The 26,118-nt window shown below is 34.3% G+C and overlaps 2 protein-coding genes and 1 long non-coding RNA gene across 3 annotated transcripts; 2 read left to right on the top strand and 1 right to left on the bottom strand.

Annotated features, from left to right (window-relative positions):
- Positions 1–5,578: 5,578 nt before the first annotated feature.
- On the bottom strand, positions 5,579–6,008 carry LOC121768160. The gene is made up of 2 exons (XR_006043293.1): positions 5,859–6,008; positions 5,579–5,744 (listed from the first exon to the last, which is right to left on the bottom strand). It is a non-coding gene; the product is annotated as an uncharacterized LOC121768160 (long non-coding RNA).
- Positions 6,009–8,647: 2,639 nt separating this feature from the next.
- On the top strand, positions 8,648–9,379 carry LOC121767873 (norbelladine synthase-like). Its single transcript, XM_042164205.1, has 2 exons — positions 8,648–8,889; positions 8,963–9,379. Exons 1-2 carry the CDS (start codon positions 8,706–8,708, stop codon positions 9,259–9,261), a joined length of 483 nt encoding a protein of 160 aa, XP_042020139.1. The 5' UTR covers positions 8,648–8,705; the 3' UTR covers positions 9,262–9,379.
- A 7,955-nt stretch (positions 9,380–17,334) lies between these two features.
- LOC121767151 ((+)-pulegone reductase-like) lies at positions 17,335–19,705 on the top strand. The gene is made up of 5 exons (XM_042163355.1): positions 17,335–17,651; positions 18,052–18,229; positions 18,517–18,683; positions 18,818–18,900; positions 19,215–19,705. The coding sequence occupies exons 1-5, from the start codon at positions 17,427–17,429 to the stop codon at positions 19,516–19,518; spliced, it is 957 nt and encodes a 318-aa protein (XP_042019289.1). The 5' UTR covers positions 17,335–17,426; the 3' UTR covers positions 19,519–19,705.
- Positions 19,706–26,118: the final 6,413 nt, after the last annotated feature.

The raw sequence follows: 26,118 nt of genomic DNA, 5'->3' as shown, positions 1-26,118 counted from the left end.
AGGCACTGGTGGATATCGATCACTGCGAATGGGTGAAAGCAATGGATTCGGAACTACAATCTATGATAGACAAAGTCGTCTACGATTTATCCGTCCTACCCGAAGGCTGTACTGCCATTGGGAGTAAATGGATATATAAACGTAAACGTGGAACCGATGGACGAGTTAAAGTCTTTAAGGCAAGACTAGTGGCTAAGGGGTATACCCAAAAGGAAGGTGTCGATTACGACGAGACCTTCTCCCATGTGGCCATGTAGTCTTGAGGAGACCATCTACATGGAACAACCCGAAGGATATGCCACAAAGGGCAAGGAACACATGGTTTGGAAGCTTAAGAAGGCTATTTATGGCCTTGAGCAAGCATCTAGATCGTGGAACCAGTGTTTCGATCAAACTGTTCGAAAGTTTGGATTCGAAAAGTGCCCAAATGAAAGCTTCGTTTATAAGAAGATTGAAAAGGGGAATGTGGTGTTCTTAGTTTTATATGTAGATGACATTCTTCTTATTAGAAACAATAAAAATATGTTGTCATCAGTACGAACTTGGTTATCAAAGCAGTTCGAGATGAAGGATATGGGAGACGCGGGACACATCCTCGGGATCAAGGTTCTTCGGAATCGAGAAAAGAAGATGTTGTGCTTATCTCAAGAACCTTACATCAACACAATACTTAGTCGTTTTAGCATGCAGGACGCCAAGAAAGGTTTCTTACCTTTGAGACATGGCACCAATTTATCTCAAGAGATGTGCCCTAAAACGCCGTCTGAGATAGAAACAATGAGAAGGATTCCATATGCTTCGGCGGTTGGAAGTCTCATGTATGCTATGCTTTGTACAAGACCCGATATTTGCTTTGCCGTTGGCATGGTAGCAAGATATCAGTCCAATCCGGGCTAAGGACATTGGACTGCCGTAAAGAACATACTCAAGTACCTTAAACGGACTAAAGACTATGATCTAGTTTACAATGCAGTCGAGCTCTGTCCTTTGGAATATACTGACTCAGATTTTCAAGCTGATCAGGACTCGAGAAAATCTACTTCAGGATTTGTGTTCACCTTAGGAGATGGAGCCGTAATTTGGAAGAGTGTGAAGCAGAAATGCATCGCGGACTCAACCATGGAAGCCGAGTATGTGGCCGCTTCGGAGGCTGCAAAAGAGGCAGTATGGTTCAAGAACTTCCTTGTGGATTTAGGTGTGGTTTCGAATCTGCCCAAGAGCATCGTATTTATTGTGACAACTCTGGTGCTGTGGAAAACTCGAAAGAACCAAGAGCTCACAAAGCGAGCAAACACATGTTCTTGCATCCATTGGAGTTGGAATTTTCAAGAGTTCCCGACGAATCGCATCAATCCTTGCTTCTACCATTTGATTTTTGATTCAAGAATGTATAACTAAAATCTTTTCCTCATCTTCTCCATTGAAACCTTGTTCTTGATTCTCTCATGTATATAGTGAGTGTAGGAATCTTAGATCGCATAATTAATCTGTGGGAATTTGTGTTTGTATGAGAAAGTTCGTTTTCTATTTAACCGACCAAATGGCCTCCTTTTGATGTGAATATGAAGTGTCTTCTGAGTTGTGTGAAAATTTCAGCCTCATTGGACATCGGATGAATTTTTGGTGAATTTTTCAATCGAACTGCACAGTGCTGCCAGAATTTTTGTGTTCCGACCAGAGAGTTGCATTATTGTTCTGACAGACCAAATGACGTGATTTTAGTTGTGTAAATTTTACTGGATGAACTTGAATGTGTCTACTATGTTGTGACCAAATTTTAGCTTCATATGAGGTCGGATGGATATTTGGTGATTTTTACAAACCAACCGCGCAGTTCTGCCAGATTTGTTGTTATGTGGAAATATCACCTGTTGCCAAGTTTGAGTGAATTATATGATGCATGTATGATTTAGGAATGTATCCTATGACGTGATTATGTGTGACACGTTGAGAAATATTATGGCATGTTTTCCTTATGTTGATGAATGTTGGGATGGGTAATTTAAGAGAATGATAAAAGGAAACGATAGGACATGCATGATAATGTGAATTGATGGAAGGCTGATTTGTATTGTGGGTTGGCAAGGGTTTTTGTGTGTACGTGAGCACAAGGAACGAGGGTTGCCTTAAGTGGATATTGAATTGTTTAAGCAAACGAGGTGGGCTTCTTTTCAAATCTCTTTATTTTCCGAAAATATGTTGTGGTGTTATAAGGGTTGTTTAACTGTTATGTCATGCCATGATGTTTTGTTTATGAGATTGTTGCCTGATGCCTAGTTCGTCTGAGCTTACTCCGTTAGGCTATATGACTGTGTTGTGAAACGAATTCGGGTCTGAGTAGGGCCACAAACCCTATCAGGCGGTGTACACTGGTGGGATCGTGAGCCGTCCTTGCTAGTCGGCCGGTCTCATGGGCGAATAGTGTGGCCACACTTTCGTCGCACTGTGATATGATGATTGTGATTGATGGATCGATGAGAAAGTGGGGAGAATAATTGTCTATCCAGACTTTGAAATATTTTTGTGTTCTCATGATATTTCTTAACTACACATAAAACTCGAGATCACTGGTATGGATGACATAACTGTATAAAATGTTTTCGACATGAGCCCATTGAGTACAACAAGTACTCAGCCCTGCATATGTTTTCACTATGTGCAGGTTGAGGGGGATGTTGAGTCGGCCTAGGAAATGTTGGATGTGTTGTGTCTTCATACATCGGCGTCATCCTTGACTATCTTTGAAACCTTATTTCCGCTGCTATATTTTTGAACTATGCCTCAAGACCTTACTTTATTTCGTACTGTTTTGAGTATGTCAATTTCTGTTAGACTTTAATCCGTTGTTTACTTCATTACTCTAAAATGGTTTTTCGTAAACTAAAACAAATGTTTTCTTTTAGAAGTTAATTGGATTTTTGATGTTTATTTTCCCCGCTGCATCTTTGAAAAAATCGTTTGCTAAGTCTTTGCTAATTAATAATGAATTTTCGACATTAAGTTTCTTTAAACTAAAAACTTGTTGTTTAACAGTTGATGAGCTAATTTTTTTTTTCTTTTAAGCTAATTGAGTCTTTCTTATGAACTGTTATCCTTAAATGTTGCCCTTAATGTTTGTCCCTTGGTCACGATCGTCTAGTTTGTAGTACCCCTAGCATGGGCGGTCGTGACATATATATATATATATATACATATATATATATATACATATATATATATATATATATATATATATATATATATATAGAGTTGTGATCATATCATAACCCCCAATTTATGTGATAACCCTATAACCAAATCTGGACTACACATATTTTCTAATCTTGTGGCTGAGATTCAAACTTAGATTTACTTCACCTCCGCCATTTTCATTACTCACCAACGAATTTTCCTGATTATTGTATTTTTGCTTCTCTTCCCCGTCGATCGCTGCCGCACAATCACCCTGAGCCTTGTTCACCTCCGCATCATTCTCCGATATCTTCTTCTCCACCACCTTTTTCAGCTCCGCCGTCACGTCGGCAATATAAAAGTACTTTTGCATCTGAAGAATCGGAATCCAATTCAACCTCCGGTGGTGAATCCGATTCGTACGCCGCCCTGTCCTCCAGCTGCCTCAGGTGGCCGCAGAGAGGAGTGGGGATTCCGGCGGTCAGCTCTGCCCGTGTCAGACAATTTGACGTACATAGATAGCAGCGAGTTCGATACGGTGAAATCTGAAATGAAGCCGAGTTTGACGGCATTGCAGTGGAGATGGCGGTCGAGGATGCGGGGGGATTGGGAATCGGCGCATGCTTTGGTGATGGAGGGGACGAGGAAGGCTGTGTCTGTGGTGAATTGGGAATGTTTCTGTAAATTATAAGTACGTAATCATTAACAAGCAATATTAATAAAATAAAAATAGTAGTTGGAGAAAAATTAGTCCTTATTTTTCATGACTTTCGAGGCCAGATTCAATTGTACCAATGATTAATTAGTAGTTTATGTAATAATTTTGCAATAATAGTAATAGTAGTACATAAAATGATAGTTTTGGCGGATAGAATGATAGTTTTGGCGGATAGAATGATACTTTGAGTTGATACAATGATACTTTTACTGATTTGTAGGTATGTACATAAAATGATAGTTTTGGCGGATAGAATGATAGTTTTGCCGGATAGAATGATACTCTGAATTGATAAAATTATACTTTTGGCTTATATATGTTAGGTTTACTGCATACAATGATAGTTTTGCCAGATAGAATGATACTCTAAGTTGATAAAATGATACTTTTGACTGATAAAAATGATAAAATGATACTTCTGACCTATAAAATGATACTCTCAAGCATGTTTGTACATTTGCTAATACGTAGTATTTTTTTAGTTTAGTTTGTTAAATTAGTTCAGCTAGATTCGATCTGCAACATTATGTATTTAATTGTGATTGACTGAGGCAGATCTGTGATGATGCAGGTTAATGATATATTGAGGTTGATCAAGACAGAGTTGAACGGTGGAAGATCTTCGAAACAAAAATCTAAATTGCTGATATTTCAAGCATTTCATCGAACAGTTTTCGAACTTCAGCAATTAAACAATATTAATTTTTTACCATCGATCTTTGTTCCCAAACTTTAATCTTACAAACTACAGATGGAAATAGATGACTGGCTTCCAATCACATCTTCTTAATCACATCTCGGCGGCAGATATTCCATTCCATTTCTCTTGATTTGTAGGTATGTACATAAAATGATATTCCATCAGACTTAAATAATTGAAAAACCTCGACAGCAGATGGCAACGACCACCAAATATTACTCCTAAACTCATCTCATTTGTATTTCACCACCAAGATTTTCTTTATCTGGAAACTGAAAGCTATTAGCATCTGCTCCACTGATCTTGTATACATCCTTCGATATCATTAGTGGTTCAGTTTCTTCATCAGAATCACTATGGGCAATTACTTCCTGATTTATTCCTATTTACATTTTAATAATCCCACTTTGCTCAATCAAAATTCTGCGTTTTGAAAATGATAGTTTCAGAAGGTAAAATGATAGTTGCATTATATACAATGATGCTCTCAGGGGATAGTTTCAGAAAGTAAAATGATAAGCATTAACTATTTCACATGCCATTTTAATTATTCAAAATATTGATTAAATATGATATTGAAAATGGTGAGTTGTGTGGACTCACTAATTCAAACCTCCATAATTTCGCGTGCCAGAGTTTAATTGCATAGCAAAATATATGTAAACAAACTAACGAAATAGTAGTATATGTGTAATGCCGTATTATGCTTATTTATATTCATAGTTGTATTATGCTTCATTTTATCATTTGAAACTATCATTTTATCATTTCAAACTATCATTTTATCCACTGAAACTATCATTTTATCATTTTATGCAAAAGTATCATTTTATCATTTGAAACTATCATTTTATCATTTGAAACTATCATTTTATCTCCTGAAACTATCATTTTATTCCCTGAAACTATCATTTTATCAAGTGCAATTATCATTTTACCTTCTGAAACTATTATTTTATCCCATGAAACTATCATTTTATCCCCTAAAATAAAAAGAAAAAACGTATACTTCCATTACAAGAGCACAAATGAAGATGTACATATCAATGATTCAAGAAACAGACGACACTGACCACAGTTATCGATCCAACATGTCATAACTTTTACTCACAGTAGATAACTTTTGCTTCAGAGTAGATAGCACCCCCGCATCATCTGCCAATAAGTAAAATAGAACCATTCAGTGCTCATCTTGTTTCATTTCTGGCTATGAATATCCATTATAAACTCAACCCAAAATAAACGTTGCACAAAATGAAAATGAGGTACCTGCAATTCTGGCCAATTGATACTCACGGGGACGGTGCTCTCTGTTTCAACGGCCCCTTTTGCCGCTGCCATCCCAACTGCTACGCTCTGCATTATATCTAAACCAAAGCAAACCGAAGCTAACGTAGCACCAATTATCATTTTATCCCCTGAAACTATCATTTTATCAAGTGCAACTATCATTTTACCTTCTGAAACTATCAATTTATCCTCTGAAACTATCATTTTATCCTCTGAAACCATCATTTTATCAAGTGCAACTATCATTTTATCCCCTGAAACTTTCATTTTATCCCCTAAAATAAAAAGAAAAATACTTCTTGATGGTGCTGAGGCCCCTGGTACCCATAACCAATGAATCAAGCTTCATACCTTTTGAAACTATCATTTTATCCCATAAAACTATCATTTTATCCCCTGAAACCATCATTTTATCAAGTGCAACTATTATTTTACCTTCTGAAACTATCATTTTATCCCCTGAAACCATCATTTTATCAAGTGCAACTATCATTTTCCTTCTGAAACTATCATTTTATCCCCTGAAACCATCATTTTATCACACGCAACTATCATTTTATGTCCATATATTCCAATCATGATCTTTATAATTACAATTTATCAACCTGTAATATATATCAATGGCGTTCATGATGTCTGCTCACATGTACTAATAAGATATCTCACCTAATCTATAATATCTTAAAGGTGACTAACTTCCAAAACTATGATAATAATGCATAAATAAAGAATTAAGTATTTGTTTCAGAGGCGTTCTTGATTACGACCATGACGATAAGAATTTATTAAACTGAATAATTAGGTGATCAGAATAATTAATAAGATAAATGATCAAATTGATATAATGGGGGAAGTTGACCTTGTAGTAGTAGAATAGTTCCTCACCTTTTATTTGAAGTTGAACACGCCATCGGATAAGATAGATACCGAAACCACATGTTTTAAAAATGTGTGGTGGAGATTTAGTTATAGGGTTATCACATAAATATGGGTTATCATTATAATGCACCCCTATATATATATATATATATGTGGACACGTTCTACCATTACACTAATAAAAATGTGAAACATCTATGTCAATAATAATTCTGTTGGTGGATAACTTCGACCTGAGCTCGATTAGGATGGTTCTGTCAGGGGCGGTGCCGCTGGGGAACGAGCAGGAAGTCGCAGACGGTTTTGGACAGGTGAAAAGTGAAAAATAACTTATATTCCTTACTTCATTTTTCATGTCCTTTAAATGATCATTTAATAGCGGAAACACTAAATTCAATTTAATTAGTCCCTATATTTGTGTAGAGATTATAAGGATTATACTACTAATTGATTTACTTTATTTTACTCTAAATTCAGTGTTAGGAAAATTAGTTGGGTAGGTGGAGGAATGTGAAATTAAGTCGGGTTAACTTGTCATTACTCCCTATTGATGTATTGCATATATAACTAATCGATTTAAATCCTTATTATGGTACCACTTGCATCTAATACTTTGTCAATTTTGATTTATAATATAACTAAATGCATGGTTCCTAGAGAGAGATATTGCACCAAATTTTCAACAAATTCAACATTTATTTATTGAACAATAGAATGGCATACTTAATTTGATTTCATTTTTTTAACCCTTTTTTTATAGTGATGCTCCCGTATTTGTCGGGTAATTTCAATAAATTGTTTAATTAGTTATAGAATGACTGCCAATCTCTGCAGTTGCTACCACGTAACATGCATGTTAAAAATTTGTACATGAAGTTATGTACTTAGCCATGTATGATAATAATAATATTATCATAATTTATATCTTTTTTTATTCTAGGTGGGATAGATAGACCACGAGGAATTCATGTTATTGGAAAAAAATAATAAATTCATGGGCTGACTAATAAACATAAATTTCCTAGCCTGTTTGTCCATACTATATTTTTTCGTAAGTAATATTTAGTTATATTATAATCCAAAATTGTCAAAGTATTAGATGCAAGTGGTACCATGATAAAGATTCGAATCGATTAGATATATATGCATCACATCAATGAGGAGTAATGACAAATTAATCCGACCTAACTTCACATTCCTTCACGTACCCAACTAATTTTCCTAACACTGAATTTAGAGTAAAACAAAGTAAATCAATTAGTAGTATAATTCTTATAATCTCAACATAAATATAGGGAGTAATTAAATTGAATTTAGTGTTTCTGGGAAGTTAGGTATGTCAGTTATTTTTCACTTTTCACCTGTCCAAAAACCGCATGCGACACGCGGCTGAGCAGAGCCGCTTCCAGCTCCTTCCCCAGCGGCGCCGCCCCTAGCATAACCATCCTGATCGACCTTAGGTCGAAGTTATCCACCAGCGGAATTATTAGTAACATAGATGTTTCATATTTTTATTAGTGTGATGGTTGAATTTGTCGCAGAATTATTTCACCTATGAAACATAAATCAATTATGTCTTCAACTAGTCTTTTCAAGTGATGTTTCAAAACTAATAAAGATGATTTTTATATTTCTACGGCCGAGGCTATATTAGTAAATTCTATGTAATTTAAGATTGAAATAGTGTTGCACATATTATTATCACTGAATTTTTCATGATAATGAAACAGTCATTTTCAGCCATAATTCAACGGGTCATTTCCCATTAAACGAGTCACACAGAAAATTTAACCAACAAATCAAACACTATATTGGGTCATCAAATGCTCTATGAATGCCCCTATTTACCAATTCAACCACACCCTTATTTTATAAATAATAACCCTCTCAATCTCAACTCCTCTTTGTAGTGCATAGACATCACATCTGCCGCAACCGGAAATCGAAGATGTACAGAACAATGTCCGCTGAGATGACGGTTGATGTACCGGCATCCGAAGCGTGGAAGCTCTACGGTACTCTACAGCTCCCCAAAGTGGCGGAGAAAGCCAACTCCGACTTTATCAGCCGGGTCGACGTCATCCAAGGGGACGGCGGCGCCGGAACCATTCTCGAGGTCGTTTTCCGTCCAGGTACCACCCACATTCAGTTCAATCAACTTCCGCTAGATTTATGTAATTATTAATTAATTGATTAATTGAGCAGGGATGGGAGGGGGGATGAAGTCGTTCAAGGAGAAATTCGTGGTGGTGGATAACGAGAAGCGTGTGAAGGAGGCAGAGGTTGTGGAAGGTGGATTTCTGGATCTAGGGTTCACGCTGTATCGTATGAGATTCAATGTGATGGAGGTGGAGGGAAACGAGAAGCAGTGTATAACTCGATCTACGATCGAGTACGAGCTCAAAGAAGAAGCTGCAGCTAATGTTGAAATCGCTTCCATTAAACCATACATTGGCCTCATGCTGCTCTGTGCTAAGTATTTGGTCCGCAACAATGACAATTGATCAACTATAGCCGCAACAACGACAATTGATCTACTATTAACTTGGGACTGCGTGTTTTACTTTCATGTTTGCTAAAATAAATTTCTATCCTCCTACTATATATCTCTGTATTTCATTTTCTCTTTTTCCATGCTTTTAATAACAACAATCAATATGAATCTACATATTTTATCAACTCATAACTATGAAATCTTGAAAAAGCTGCCACCTACTCCCTACGTTAGCTATTAAAAGTCACACTTTATCCACCACGAATTTTTAAAAATGTTAATAGAAAGTGAATTGAAAATATTAACGAAATGGGAGTCATACTCTTTGATATCCTCGGTTTTTGCACTATTTTAGGGCCTTTATTTGGTCCATTTTGAGTATCAATGTTGCATTACATGTCCAATAATTACATATTTTATCTATTTTGGTATTTTGACGTGTTTTGTGAAAAATGTGCAAATTTGAGCCTAAAAAGATAGCTAAAACTCGAAGATGAAAATCTAGAGCATTAGACCAGCCCAGCGGACCGCTGGCGGCCAACGATTGTTGAACAAATAGCAGTCCGCTTCGAAAAAGTTGTGCTGAAAAGACTAGTTCAAGACATAATTGTAACACCCCAAATCAGGGTTTAGTCGGAAAATTCCTTTCTACACAAATTTGTCAATTTAGGCTGAAATTTTTATAATCTGTGCACAACACTGAATGTTATTTTATATAGAATTGGGGTTACACAAGTATCACGTCACTAAGATTGAGCAAGAAAATAGAATTAAATCGGAAATTATATAGCATATACAATAGAAGGGAGAAATGGTCATTTTGCATAAAAGATGCTATGTATATTTTTATCTCCAAAACTCTTCGAGAGGCACGATTTTTTTAGGTTTGTAATTTTTTTTTACTACAATGAAGACAATTATACATGGAATCATTTAGAAAGAATATGAATGATCAAAATAGTGTCATTTGTCATTTACTATTCATAATTAATTAAATAATGTGGCTCTTGCTATAAAATCAAATATAGCTACTAGCCTACTATTCACTCCACTTTGGAGAATCAACCGATTAGTAATCAAAGGAGGAAGAAGAAGTTGCAATCTATGAAAATTTCATTTAATTTTTGTTGACGCTTTGAACCAGTCGAACCAACGTATGGTTATCAAGGTAGGGCTCTCTTTTATCCTATTTTTCTTTTATTTGAAACTTATTATAGGTTATGAGGTAAAACATTTCTGACCTCGTTGGTTGTCAAATAAGGTGTGTGTTACGTTTTGAGTTTATCTATCAATCCTTGTCCGTAGACGTCGGAAACATAAGTTTTTCCATTGAACTAAATTGAGTTGAACCTATGTATGATTTTGGGTATGAACTGACTATCTTAGTGCTTTAATCCATGAATCTTAATTGGTCAAATTGTTGTTGAAAATGAATAATATATCTATTTAGTGACTAAAATAAATTTAGTAGAATTTATAATGGTCATTTGATATATTTTGGAAAATTGATTGGAATATTGAAGTGAAAGATGTTTTTTGAGTAAGGAATTGAATATGGTAATGACTAATAACTAAGTGTGATTATGTAAGTGGATTAACCATAGAAATGAGACTAGAATTGATGATTGAAGCATATTCTAACGATTGCAAATAATTGAGATTAAAGAAATTTAGTTGATAAGGTTAATGAGTTTTATTTATAAGATTTGGTAAAAGAAATATGATTTAGAATGACTATGGATGTTAAACTAAATTTTAGGATTTACTAAGTAAGATTAGTAATTACGGAGTATAAAGTAACTAGTGGAAATAGTAACTTAGAATTTGATTAAGGGAATAAAAGACATGAAACACACATTGAATGGATAGATAAAATGCGTAGTATATAGAATGCATTTAATTGATCTTGAAATTTATCTGTGATTATTAATATTTTTAAATTAGTATTAAGGTGACGAAAATAAAACTGTGAATGGTAATAGAATATTTGGTGATTTTTTTTATTGGAGGATTTAAATAGGAGTAATTACTGCAATCTATATATATATATATACATATATATAATGGGGTGTGCTAGGGTCCTTACAGCATCTTAGTGCAAAACACAACACAAATCACAACCCTTGGATCATTAGATTGGATGATTGTGATTAGTTATATTATCATATTAAAAATCTACATTATTAGCCGAGGTATATTAGACTAGAAATTTACATTATTAGACTAAAACTGTACATTTTTAAATGCTACATTATTAGCCGAGGTACATTATTAGGCTAAAAATCTACATTATTAGATGACACGTGGCATTAATCTAACCGTTAGATCACAAAACCAATGGATTGCATGTGTTTTGTGTTTCACTTATACTTAGCATTAGGATATGAATACATCCCTATAATATATATATATATAGGGTTTTGATCTATGCAAAACCATATTTAAATACAGAAACGCAGAATAATATCATGCGTAGGGCATTTTTAGGTCATGGTTAGTGTATTTTTAGGTCATACTAACCAAGTATGACCTAAAATGATCTTAACATGACATTAAACTCAAATCTTATAATATGACCTAAAAATGCTTAATTATGACCTTCCGTGTTTTTGGTTAATTATTGACCATTAGATCATCTAATCGCAGGGCTAAGATTTGGGCTGCATTTCTGGATTTAAACACATACTTATTTTGATCATCTCCCTAAATATATATATATATGTAAATGTAAATACAAAATATGGGGTGTTACAACAATTGATCTATGTCAGTAGGTGAAATAATTCTGCGACACGTTCTACCATCACACTAATAAAAATGTGAAACATCTATGTCAATAATAATTCCGTTGGTGGATAACTTCGACCTGATTAGGATGGTTCTGTCAGGGGCGGTGCTGCTAGGGAACGAGATGGAAGTCGCAGACGGTTTTGGACAGGTGAAAAGTGAAAAATAACTTATATTCCTTACTTCATTTTTCATGTCCTTTAAATGATCACTTAATACCGGAAACACTAAATTCAATTTAATTAGTCCCTATATTTGTGTAGAGATTATAAGAATTATACTACTAATTGATTAACTTTATTTTACTCTAAATTCAGTGTTAGGAAAATTGGTTGGGTAGGTGGAGGAATGTGAAGTTAAGTCGGATTAACTTGTCATTACTCCCTATTGATGTATTGCATATATAACTATTTGCATATATAATTTATATCCTTTTTTATTCTAGGTGGGTTAGATAGACCACGAGGAATTCAAAGATATTAGACAAAAATAATAAATTCATGGGCCGACTAATAAACATAAACTTCCTAGGCCGTTTGTCCATTATTATAGGTGGGTTAGATAGACCACAGGGAATTCATGTTATTGGAAAAAAATAATAAATTCATGGGCTGAATAATAAAAATAAATTTCCTAGCCTATTTGTCCATACTATATTTTTTCGTAAGTAATATTTAGTTATATTATAATCCAAAATTGTCAAAGTATTAGATGCAAGTGGTACCATGATAAAGATTCGAATCGATTAGATATATATGCATCACATCAATGAGGAGTAATGACAAATTAATTCGACCTAACTTAACATTCCTCCACCTACCCAACTAATTTTCCTAACACTGAATTTAGAGTAAAACAAAGTAAATCAATTAGTAGTATAATTCTTATAATCTCAACACAAATATAGGGAGTAATTAAATTGAATTTAGTGTTTCTGGTATTAAATGATCATTTGAAGGACATGAAAAATGAAGTTAGGTATATCAGTTATTTTTCACTTTTCACCTGTCCAAAAACCGCATGCGACACGCGGCTGAGCAGAGCCGCTTCCAGCTCTTTCCCCAGCGGCGCCGCCCCTAGCATAACCATCCTGATCGACCTTAGGTCGAAGTTATCCACCAGCGGAATTATTAGTAACATAGATGTTTCATATTTTTATTAGTGTGATGGTTGAATTTGTCGCATAATTATTTCACCTATGAAACATAAATCAATTATGTCTTCAACTAGTCTTTTCAAGTGATGTTTCAAAACTAATAAAGATGATTTTTATATTTCTACGGCCGAGGGCTATATTTTGTTTATTTTTGTGGCTAGCCAGGGCCATATGGGCTATATGTATATATATATCTTTGGATTGGACCGGCCCGACCCGACCCAATATCTTGTTGGCCCATAATCTATATGATCAGATCAGTTAATTATATATGTAAAAGAAATTAATTAATTTTGTCACTTTATATATATACCTCTTTATGGCTTCATTCAGGTACGATTCTTCATTGTAGTTGAATGCATCATCAAACCCCAATATGTTCTTCAAAAGGTCAACCTTGAACAAAGTAATATATATAAATAAATTAACTCTAAAAAATATAAAGTAATTACAGCCCCAAAAAGAAAATAGCTGCTTCAGTATGAAGATAATTGCTGAGGTTATTTTTATTAATATTTTTTATTAAAGATAATGCTTATTGAATATTTTAAACCTTGAATTAGAGTTGACTTTTGACTATATGGTTATTTATGTTAATTATTACTATTATGTTCCATATTCATTTAATCACCAACAAATTATGCAAATTCAAATTGAAAAAAGAAGTTGGTGAATGGATTTTTATAAATTAATTTAAAAGAGTAATTAAAAGACATTATGTTGTGATCCTGCGCTTCCAACGACATAACACCTAAATAGCTTAGCAAATTGGCCAACAAGCTAACTTACAACTCCTAATGCAGCCGATATAAAGACGAGTTCACCCTTTTTTAGAGAGCAAATCTCGTAAAATCCAACATATGCAGTGATACCGGCCATACCTTCACAAAATGATCGTCAAAAAATGCAGTGATAGACGCAGAAAATTTCATTTAAAGATTATTACTTAAGTCTAATACTTTTGTTAGCGATGCGTGTATGATGTGGTTATGTGTTATTATTGTTAACATTTTAAAACACGTATTTCACAATTGATTTATTCTGATTTTGCTTTCGATTAAGATTTTGAGTTTAAAATGGTTTGATATAATTCTATAACCATAATTCAACCAATGAATTATTTAACTATAAAATTTAACATTATTTTGGTTGATGTCACATTTAATAGTTAAAATGCAAAATCAAATCGAATCAGTAATTTGGTTGCAAAATCAGAACAAATTAATAGTTTGATCGTTTACATGTGAATTTAATAGTTTGGTTGCAAAATAGAACAAAATAATAGTTTGATAATTTACATATGAATTGTAAAGTCTGTATGCAAAAACTATGTTTTGATGAAAATTTATAAATTTATAGGCAAATTATCCTACAATAATATGCACTGACACGATACATACAGCGGCTAATTTGACAAACAAATTTACCAAGAATTCCAGTGTAATAGGAAAGAGGCACATCCATAGAAGGGATTTTTAATAAATGTAATGTATTATAAATTCAACCCTACTTATATTTTTCTTTTGTTTCTTGAACTTTGTTTATAGTTTGCCGTTTTTATATATTAAATTAAGTGAAAGATATGAATTAAAATCCCACTAGTCACGAATAAATATATTATTTTCATACGGTTAATTTTTACCGTGAATTATCTAAGTTTATACATTCAAAATATTATTCTCGATTCTCACATAAAATGTGATTTTCACATTAATCCATGAACACAGATAAAGTGATGTAATTATGTTATGACTACGAAAAAAAATACACTAGAACATTTAGTGTCTTAATACCTTCATAAATAACTTTATAGCGCCTAAATTAACACTTTATTAAGCCATAACGTGTAGTTTCTTCATAGCCTCCAATAAATATAGTATAAATTCTCAATTGATCCTTGATTAACACTCTCCTTTTCATTAGCCGTTGCATATCTGCTATTCTTTCTACATCTTTGGGTCGAAGACTTGAAGCACAACCAAACTAATCCGACCTAACTTCACATTCCTCCACCTACCCAACTAATTTTCCTAACACTAATTTTGTTAATAATTTATGTTAATAATCCCTCGACCCCAATCGCCGTTCATTCCTAGATCTGGTTATATGTCTTGGCCATATTAAAATACTAATTTTGTTAATAATTAATGGTTAATTAATCTCATTTTGACTTTATGAATGAGTTAAATATGGATTGACTTGATTAACATGTTAAATATGAATTGAACTATATAGGTTAGGACCAGAAGCGAGGACACTTAATTGAATATTATTGTATAGGACAAAATATGTTTTTTTAATATACGAGCCTAATTTTGGACTTTAAAATACAAGTACTCTACTAATTATTAATGTATAAGATAAAATATGTTTTTTAATATACGAGCCTAATTTTAGACTTTAAAATAAAAGTACTCTACCTAATTGACAAAATCTATTAATATATAGGACAAAATATGTTTTTTTAATATACGAGCCTAATTTTGGACTTTAAACTACAAGTACTCTACTAATTATTAATGTATATGATAAAAATGTTTTTTTAATATAAGAGCCTAATTTTAGACTTTAAAATAAAATTACTCTACCTAATTGACAAAATCTATTAATGTATAGGACAAAATATGTTTTTTTAATATACGAGCCTACTAATTATTAATGTATAGGATAAAAATGTTTTTTTAATATTGGAGCCTAATTTTAGACTTTAAAATACAAGTACTCTATCTAATTGACAAAATTTATTAATGTATAGGACAAAATATGTTTTTTTAATATACAAGCCTAATTTTAGACTTTAAAATACAAGTACTCTACCTAATTGACAAAATCTTTAAACACTGGATCAAAATATCTTTTTAAATAAATATGCGAGACAAAATTTAAACTTTAGTCAAACTAAATAAATAATAAGTCTAATATTGTGTTGCATTTTTACGAAAAATTGAAAGTATTGAAAACAACTTTACAAATGTTGTGCGTGAATTAGTCAAATGTAGTGAACTTAATACCTAATGACCTATAAATACAATAAATTTTGCCAGTCATAACCTAAAGTCATAAAATAAAATACAAACTGAGACTCGTTCAGTTTCCCTTATATGGCCTGGTGGGCCCACGTAATTGGATCTTTTTTCAAGTGTTCAGTGTTGGAGAATTGCGACTGGTTAGGGGCTTTAGGTGTTAATATTTGTTTTTTAATTAAATGGTTGCTGAAGAAAATACCCCCGCCTATTATAGAGTAGAAGGAATTTTTTTTTTAGTCCACGAACTTTGTCAATGTATCATTTTAGATCCGTGAACTTTAAAAATATCATTTGAAGTCTGTCAACTATGAGTTAATATCAATCGAAATATTTTTTTACTATTTTCAAGTTTTTTTAATGAAAATACCCTCAATACCGGGTACATATTTTTAATAAACTTATCACCTACCCATATTTTTTTATACATATTTTTACTACTCCCTCCGTCCCTGAAATTTTGTCACATTTCATTTTCTGCACTCATTTTGAACAAATGATACTTCCTCCTTCCGCAAAATGTTGTCCATGTTTGATTCGGCACGTGTTTTGAGAAATGTAAAGAAAAGTGAGTGAAATAAGTTAGTGGAATGTAGGTCCCATATTTATATATTGAATTTATAAAAGAATGTGAGTGTAATGAGTTAGTGGAATATGAGAACCATTTACCAAAAAAGTAAAATAATAGCAAAGTGGACAACATTTCACGGACGGACCAAAATGGAAAAACTGGAAAACGTTTCATGGACGGAGGGAGTAATAAATAATTAATGAATAAATAAGATAGAGAATAATGTAGATAAGACTCTCTTCTACGTTATTCTCTCTCTTACTTTATCATATGTCCACTTTAGCTATTTATTATCATTTACAAAAACCATATGAGTATGTGATAAGTTAATTAAAAATATGATTGAGGGTATTTTCATCCAAAAAACTTGAAAATAGTAAAAAAGTACTTCGATTGATATTAACTCACGATTGACGGACCTCAAGTTATATTTTTAAAGTTCACGGATCTAAAATAATATAAAAAAAAAGAAGTCCCTCCATAGAAAATTAGAGCTCCCTATGATTCTCACCTAGCAGAGGCCCCGCTACTACACACAACCCAAAACTTCTACTCCATTAGCCAAGAGCTTTTCTAGGGATTTTCAGATATAAAACAATGAAGCTGAACACCAGAATTCCACCAGAATCAACGGCAAAATGGGTGAGGAAATTAGCAACAAGCAAGTGATACTCAGCAACTATGTCAAAACATCTTTGAAAGAATCCGATATGTCGCTGAGAACTTCCAAAATTCAGCTCAAAATTCCCAGCGGTTGCGACGGCGCCGTTTTGGTGAAGAATCTCTACTTATCCATCGATCCTTTTATTCTTGCCCTCATGAAGAATCAGGAGCTCGAATTACCTTCTTTCACGCTGGATTCTGTAAGTATAGTTTTTTTAAGTGAAATTTTTCTTGTTGAAATTAATTTTTCTTCTGGTTGGAATAGAATTTGTTATACATGTCTTGATTTAAATTCGGGCCCTTAATTTTTTATTTTATTAAAAAAATAGACTTATAATACAATATTGTGTAGATGATCTCATTGGAATATAACAGTAGTCTTTTTTTCGTTTGATGAATAGTTTGAGATTTCGGGGAGAAAAATATAAACTGTATCTTTCTATTGATAAAATGTTTGTTATGTCTTTTTGATGTTTCTGCAGAGGTCTTGTTTGATGAATAGTTTGAGATTTTGGGGAAGGAAATAAAAAATGTTATCTTTCCATTGATGCAATGTTGGTTGCATCTTTTTTGTGTTTGTTGACCTTTTTCTGGTGACAGCCTATTTATGGATTTGGAGTGTCGAAAGTACTGGATTCGTCTCATCCAAATTTCAAGACGGGCGAGCTAGTTTGGGGGTTTACTGGCTGGGAGGAGTATAGCCTTATTAAAGATCCAGACCAATTGTTTAAGGTTCAAGATAAAGATTTGCCCCTCTCTTATTATATAGGGATTCTTGGTGAGTTTCTTGAGCCCCTTGTGATTATCGACTTCAAATTTCACGCTTGATTCCTGCTTCCTAGTGCTATTTGTCTGATCTAGAACTAGTTGTTTGTGATTCTGCAGAATTATGTATGCAGTTAAACTGTTAACGAAAACGAGTTGTTGATGAACTATATATGCTTGAATTAATAGATTGGGAAATGCTGGATTTGTAGCGTTTATCTTGATAGTTTCTGAAAAACAACAGTAGGAGATGTACTAACTTGAGACTGAAAATCAACGTGTTTCGCGTTATCATTTTAGGCATGCCTGGCATGACAGCTTATGTTGGTTTTTTCAAATTTTGCTCTCCCAAAAAGGGGGAAACTGTGTATGTCTCTGCTGCATCCGGAGCTGTTGGTCAGCTCGTTGGTCAGTTTGCAAAGATCGCAGGGTGTTACGTTGTTGGGAGTGCGGGGAGCAAAGAAAAGGTCAGAATCTAATGGCTTATCGAAAACTTATTAGATTGTTGGCTAGATTGGTTGTCGATTTATGTGATATTTTTCTTCTGTGGCAAGTTTATGTTTCACATTTGATGAACAAGTGGGGTTTTGCATTGATGAAGGTCGATCTCTTGAAGAACAAATTCAGGTTTGACGAAGCATTCAACTACAAAGAAGAGCAAGACTATAATGCAGCGTTGAAGAGGTTCTATCATTGCTATAAAAATGTGTATACTTATTTAACATTGAAGAATAGTTAGTAATTTAACACACAATACACATATTTATGTTCTTATATAACAAAAGAATCCTTTTGTATTCAACACAAATTTCATAAAAACTAGCAAAAAACCACCAAGTATGGATCAGTTCACAATCATCCCACGACTGTGGATAGCAAATCCAAATATATAATTTTTTGGGTTAGTTTTTTGAAAGAATTTGACCAAATTTTATAGTTTTTCCGGCAATTTATCGTTATATAGATAATACTAACAAATTTGTGTTGTTGTTAATTAGGTACTTCCCCGATGGCATCGACATCTACTTTGACAACGTGGGAGGGAAGATGCTCGAAGCGGTGCTAAACAACATGAGACTCAACGGCCATGTTGCGCTTTGTGGGATGATCTCCCAATACAACAGCCTTGAGCAGCCCGAAGGCATCCACAACTTGATTAACGCATTAGTAAAACGGGTCCGTATGGAAGGATTTTTCACTAGCGACCACTACCATCTCTACCCCAAGTTCCTGGAGATGGTTGTGCCTCTAATCAAGGAAGAGAAGATCACATACGTCGAAGATCAAGACGAAATTATCTAAGTATAGGTGGAATACTCGATCCCTATATCCGAGTATAGAAACTTATTCCTTGCATATATCCGAGTGAAAGATATGCTTTAAAATCCCACTAGTCACGAATAAATATATTATTTTCATACGGTTAATTTTTACCGTGAATTATCCAAGTTTATACATTCAAAATATTATTCTCGATTCTCACATAAAATGTGATTTTCACATTAATCCATGAACACAGATAAAGTGATGTAATTATGTTATGACTATGAAAAAAAAATACAGTAGAACATTTAGTGTCTTAATACCTTCATAAATAACTTTATAGCGCCTAAATAAACACTTTATTAAGCCAAAACGTGTAGTTTCTTCATAGCCTCCAATAAATATAGTATAAATTCTCAATTGATCCTTGATTAACACTCTCCTTTTCATTAGCCGTTGCATATCTGCTATTCCTTCTACATCATTGGGTCGAAGACTTGAAGCACAACGACGTAAGCTTGATTCTGGCGGTATTCATGGGCCGGCGGTGGGGTCGGTCGGCCCCCCTCGACCCCAATCGCCGTTCATTCCTAGATATGGTTATATGTCTTGGCCATATTAAAATACTAATTTTGTAAATAACTAATGGTTAATTAATCTCATTTTGACTTGATGAATGAGTTAAATATGGATTGACTTGATTAACATGTTAAATATGAATTGAAATATATAGGTTAGGACCAGAAGCGAAGACACTTAATTGATTATTATTGTATAGGACAAAATATGTTTTTTTTAATATACGAGCCTAATTTTGGACTTTAAAATACAAGTACTCTACTAATTATTAATGTATAGGATAAAATATGTTTTTTAATAAACGAGCCTAATTTTAGACTTTAAAATAAAAGTACTCTACCTAATTGACAAAATCTATTAATGTATAGGACAAAATATGTTTTTTTAATATACGAGCCTAATTTTGGACTTTAAAATACAAGTACTCTACTAATTATTAATGTATAGGACAAAATATGTTTTTTTAATATACAAGCCTAATTTTAGACTTTAAAATACAAGTACTCGACCTAATGGACAAAATCTTTAAACAGTGGATCAAAATATCTTTTTAAATAAATATGCGAGACAAAATTTAAACTTTAGTCAAACTAAATAAATAATAAGTCTAATATTGTGTTACTTTTCACCTCATGTGTAAAACATGTTGCCATATAGGCATTTTGTGAAAAGTTCTGCCAGGTTGTTCTCTGATGATATCTTGGAAACCATAACGTCTTGCTACGCACTTAATCCTTAATTAATTTCATACTTCATCTCTATGTGATTGCTTAAGCTTCATCAGCTCGTGTTTCCCTTGAGTTAGACATATGACTAGAGTAATTATAACAAAATATAATACTCATACACATACTCGGAATCACGGTCAAAGCTATTAGGAAGTTACTGAGATTAACAACTACCTTAGTAGTTTATTATGAAACCACACTTGTAATTTTCATGATAGAGTCTGTGATGTAATCACACTCCTTCATGACTCAGTTTTCAACTCCTAACGTTAACACATAGTCAGAGGATAACTCGACCATCAATCAACTATAAAATTGAGTCGATGTAACCTAAAGGACATAGCATGGATGTCTGGTAAACTAGAGCATACCGTTTAGTCTTCTTCAAGTACTATAGTATATTCTTTACCCAATCCAACGTCCTTGGTCAATGTTAAAATGATATCATGCTTCTATGCCAACGGCAAAGCTAATATCTAACTTAATACACATCATAGCATATATGAGACTTCCAATTATCGAACTTGTCTCATTCTTCTTGATCTCATTCAATGTCGAAAAACACTTGACTAGAGATAAAATAATTCCGTCTAAAAAAAGAAAAACCTTTTCTTGGAATTTTCAATGCTAAAGTGTCTAAGTATTGTGTAGATGTAGGATTCTTTAAGAAAATATACATTCTTTTTCTAGCAATCTAATGACACAGATGCTTAGAATGTAACTAAATTATCTTAAATCCATCATCCTTAAACTGGGTAGACGACCAGTTTCCTACGCTAGATAACCCTCTTAGTTGTTTATCAACTTTTATAGATGTCATCTTCGTAGAGTACCAAGAATACCAAATATAGTGCACTTTCAACTTTCTTGACATGTATTACATAACCATTAAGATGTTCCATGCAGATGATCTCCTCAAGACTTCTACTTAAAGAAAACTGTCTTGACAATCATAGTACATAAATTCCTAATTTATGTAGGCTACAATAGACAATATACAGATCGACTTAGGCAAAAATGGCAGGCGAGAATATAATTCTCTCTGGGTATAACCCTTTGCCATTATTCTAGCCTTTTGAGATCCATGCTTACACTTGCAGGTCCACTAGCTCCCACTGACTGAAATAGTCTATGGGTGGTATCGCAAGTCTTGCAAACATTCTTGTCTATTTAAGATTGTTATTCAGAATCTATCATCTTATCAAGAATGATTATCTGAATAAGTCATTGCTTCCTTGTAGTTACAGGGATTATGTTCAAGTTGATCTAAGACTGAGTCTTAAGACTCTTTTAGACCCATGAACTTATTATGTTCGCAAAGAACCCTCCCACTACGACATAAGTTTCTAATGGTATGATTTCTTGGTTAAGATGGAAAATAGATATTCTCATTTTCTTGAGAATTATCATACTTGTTAGGCCTGTAGTTCTTCACATAATCTTCGTCAATGAATCTAGTAGTCGTGTAAACAAACACATATCTTGTCGTGAAGATTATAAAACATGTACCTTTCCAATCATTTGGGACAACCTTAAAACATACCTCAGTACACAACTCCAATTACTTGGATACCTTTTCCAAAACATGTCTTGGAATAACTCCACACCTTGAGATGTGCTGGACTAAACTTACCTCTAGTCCACAACTCGTGTGTTGTAGAAGGTACTGATGTTATGGTAGTTTCTTTAAGGTATAACTCGTTGTTTCCAACGTATATCCCATCAATGATAAGGTGTTATTGAGTAAAGCTGTTCACTTATCGAACTTATCTTCGAGATACTTCGATATCTTCTTATATGACTATCCCATTCTTTAGAAGAATGCTTGGAGTAGTCAACTAGGATTTAACTCCCACTACTGATCTTAACTCATTGCTCGTCTCCTATGGTATAAACCATTAAGACTTGCTAGTCTTTCTATGTCGCACCTCTATAAATATTCTGAATTCCTTGAACCACCAAAAGATTCTAACTTATTGTGCATCAACCAGACTTACCTGACTTTCAAGCTATTTAACAAGTAAGCTGTTAAAATCTCGACAGTCACTTGAGTTAGACAAAATCAGTTTGAACAATTACTAAGTACTTTCTTGGCCTTATGATTAAGTACCATAAATACTTTATCATTCATTGTTTAAGAAGTTGAACTGTGGTGTTAAACTCAATCTTTTTGCAATTATATTGTTTAGATACTATGATGTATACTTTGTTTTTCTATGGTACTATGATAGATATTCGATCAACATTTCTCAATAATGCACGCATTATCAAATGACATCGAACATCATTTAATCATTAACAAGTTTAGAAACTGAAACTGAATTCTTTCCAAACTAAATTGTACCAATGAAACAAAGTCTTATACATCAAAACAAAACAATAAAGTGAGCATAAATAAATAGCTCCAAGTGCAACAACTGCCCAGCTGGATGTAGATCTCTCCTTTAGAAGTTGCATTGTTATCTAAGCCATTGTCCTTCTATATAAGAGGTCAATCCGACTTACAATGCATCTTCTCTTTGCCTTTTTCACCAAATTTTCTTGCTTTCTTGCTTTCAGCAGGCATTGATGACAATTTAGCTCTTCCCTCTTTCCATTGCTAGTCTTCTGTTCGATTGAACTAAGACATAGGAAAGATACAACCTTAATGAATTCGTCAAGTATCATGTTATCTTCCTCCAATAGTAATAAAGTGAATAAAATGCCAAAGGTTTCCAACTTTTCAGTAACAACCTTCATATAATCACTTCCTATTACATTTGGCGATGAACTGAGTGTAGAAACTATTTGAGTAACTGAATCAGAAGATTCATCAAAACTTTCTATCTCTTTTGGATGTTCCAATAGAATCTGGACAACGTCCTCATTGGATATTCCTTTATCATCGGTATAAACCAAGACTTGTCTCACTACTTAAAAGAAAAGTAGTTTGACCTTCTTCCTCAAAGAACTTATCGAGTACATGCATAAAATGCATTCTCAAACTTTCTTTGTAGAATTTTGTCGAGGAAATGGAGGACATGAATTAGTGAGTACAAACTTTAAGTTTTCAGCAATGAGAATCTTATCCATTTAATATTTCCAGTCTACATAATTTTGGCCTTCGAGTTTGATTTCTTTAAGGTTCGCAGACATTATTAAGAATTTGGATGAGAAGAAAAAAAACTATTTATCACATACTATACTTAATACATAATCGCAAACAACCATAAAACAATTTTTGTATCTCACAACCGTGAAAATCAAAATAAGTACGCCTCTAGGTGGTTTCCTTGATTCCGATTGCCCCAGTTGTTCTGCCCCTCCTGGTTTCTCCCTGACCAGTTAGACTGCCTCTCTGGTGGGTGTGCATAATTGGTATTCTGCTGTGGAGGTGGCTGGGTTGGATCGTTGTCGGACCATCTAAAGTTTGGATGAGTTCTCCATGGAGCCTCCTTCTGTTTCCCTTAGTTCCAACTCCCATCTGGATTCCAGCTTCCCATCGAATTCACCTGGGCCTGGTATTCTCCCTCTCGAGGGCCATAGTACTGCTGGGGTGGAGTTTCTTCTGGGCCTGGAGTTTTCTCTTTTTCTTGTGAGGCAGGGGGGTTGCTTTTCTCGATCGCATTCAGAAGTGTTTTTTCCAACCTGTCAATCCTGACCTCCACTCTCTCATCCCTGTTCCATCACCGCATTGGCTTAGCCTCTCCTCATAATGCTGCATGGGTTATCATATGCCTTCTTTGCATCAATCAACCTTCCCAAAGTTTCTCTAGCTTCACTTACTTTCTTCTTTGTAAAATTTCCCCCACTCGAGGAATTCATCGGATCCTTTGACTCAGGGTTTGCTCCCTCGTAGAACAGATAAAAGGTTTCAGCCTCTATCATCCTGTGATTTGGACAAGCATCGAGCAACCTTTTAAAATGTGACCAATAGTGACTCAAGGACTCATCATAATCCTGCTTACACTCCAGAATATCCTTCTTGAGGGCATTGATTTTGTTCGAAGGGAAAAAATAGTCTAAGAAGACCAATGTGAAATCTCCCCAAGTACGGATAGAATCCTGTGGCAACCTAACAGCCATGTGTTGGCTTCTCCCTTCAAAGAGAATGGTATTTCGCGTAGGCGATAGTCCTCTTCCGTTGCATAGTTGGGCCTTTTCTGAATACTGCACAGCTTGCTAAACTCGTTCAGGAACTCATATGGACACTCGTTCCTTCGCCAATAGAACATTGGTAGAACGCCTAGCACATTCGTCTTGATGTCGATGGACCTCTGACGCTGATTTGTAAAAATAGCCTAGGCTGGCTCACCATCTAGATGGGCAGTGAGCGAACCGATCTCAGGATCGGGATCGACTACGTGTGCCATGTCACCGATCTTTTCTTCCTCTGTATCTGAATATGACTCAAACTCCTCTTTGACTGATGATTTATGATCCTCGTCACTATCTGAACTCAACGGTTCTGGATCTCCTATTGTTAGCCCTGATCTGGTAGTAACTGGGAATGTTGTTTCCTTGAACTACCAACTAGACTGGGCGCTTCTCCAACTAGGTGTGTAATTCCAGTGTCCGAACCTTGAGCCCTTGCTCATAAACTGAACCGGAAAGAAAACAGACAATATAAAATGAAACTACATACGCCAAAACCTCTAAACACAAACATAAACAACGCCATCCATCCCCGACAAGCGCCATTTGAAACTACGGGATTCAAGGACTGTGTGTACTTTGTTATGTCAAGTTTATCGGGTCCAGAGGATTCGCTAGATCACAGGGTCTAGGAACTCAGAGATCCTTCAAAATCCAGGTCGTCAGACACACAATTTCCTGTTTCAAAACCCTCAACCCGCTATACTATTGGCTAGTACAGGGAAGTAGGGATCGATCCCACGAAGATGGATGTGTTTGCATGCATTTGGAGACTTTGGAAGGGGTTTGGCTGCCGCCACGGAACTTGGGGTTGAGAAATTAGCTACTAGACTGGGAAACGAAATTTACCTAACAGCTAGACCTAGGAAACGGAAAATACACATGCATACAGTAGGACTAAACTTTCTCAAATAACTCAAAGAAAACAGCGATGACAATTCCTCGGCCTGGCAAACAGATTTCCTAAACTAGCTAAACAGCAACAAAGTATGCAGTGGGGACCATTTTCCCAAAACAGAAAGGTACGAAGGAAAAATTGCAACAACGAAACTCTGACTCTCTAACTAACAACGATCTTCATATCTTTCAACATTCCAAACAAACATGCAGAAAACAGAGCATTAAACCAGATCAGAACAGAGCATGACGATTTGAACGTCGAAATTTACGATTAGCCAGAAAATAAGCAGATCTACAA

Source organism: Salvia splendens, chromosome 15 (assembly GCF_004379255.2).
Source record: "Salvia splendens isolate huo1 chromosome 15, SspV2, whole genome shotgun sequence".
NCBI classification, from domain to species: domain Eukaryota; kingdom Viridiplantae; phylum Streptophyta; class Magnoliopsida; order Lamiales; family Lamiaceae; genus Salvia; species Salvia splendens.
This window is presented reverse-complemented; position numbering and strand designations above follow the sequence as displayed.

Coding starts and splice junctions, on each gene's coding strand:
- LOC121767873 (XM_042164205.1), top strand. CDS start 8,706: ATGTACAGAACAATGTCCGCTGAGATGACGGTTGATGTACCGGCATCC. Junction 8,890..8,962: donor CGAGGTCGTTTTCCGTCCAG/GTACCACCCACA, acceptor TTAATTGAGCAG/GGATGGGAGGGGGGATGAAG.
- LOC121767151 (XM_042163355.1), top strand. CDS start 17,427: ATGGGTGAGGAAATTAGCAACAAGCAAGTGATACTCAGCAACTATGTC. Junction 18,230..18,516: donor TTATTATATAGGGATTCTTG/GTGAGTTTCTTG, acceptor TTATCATTTTAG/GCATGCCTGGCATGACAGCT. Junction 18,901..19,214: donor TATAATGCAGCGTTGAAGAG/GTTCTATCATTG, acceptor GTTGTTAATTAG/GTACTTCCCCGATGGCATCG.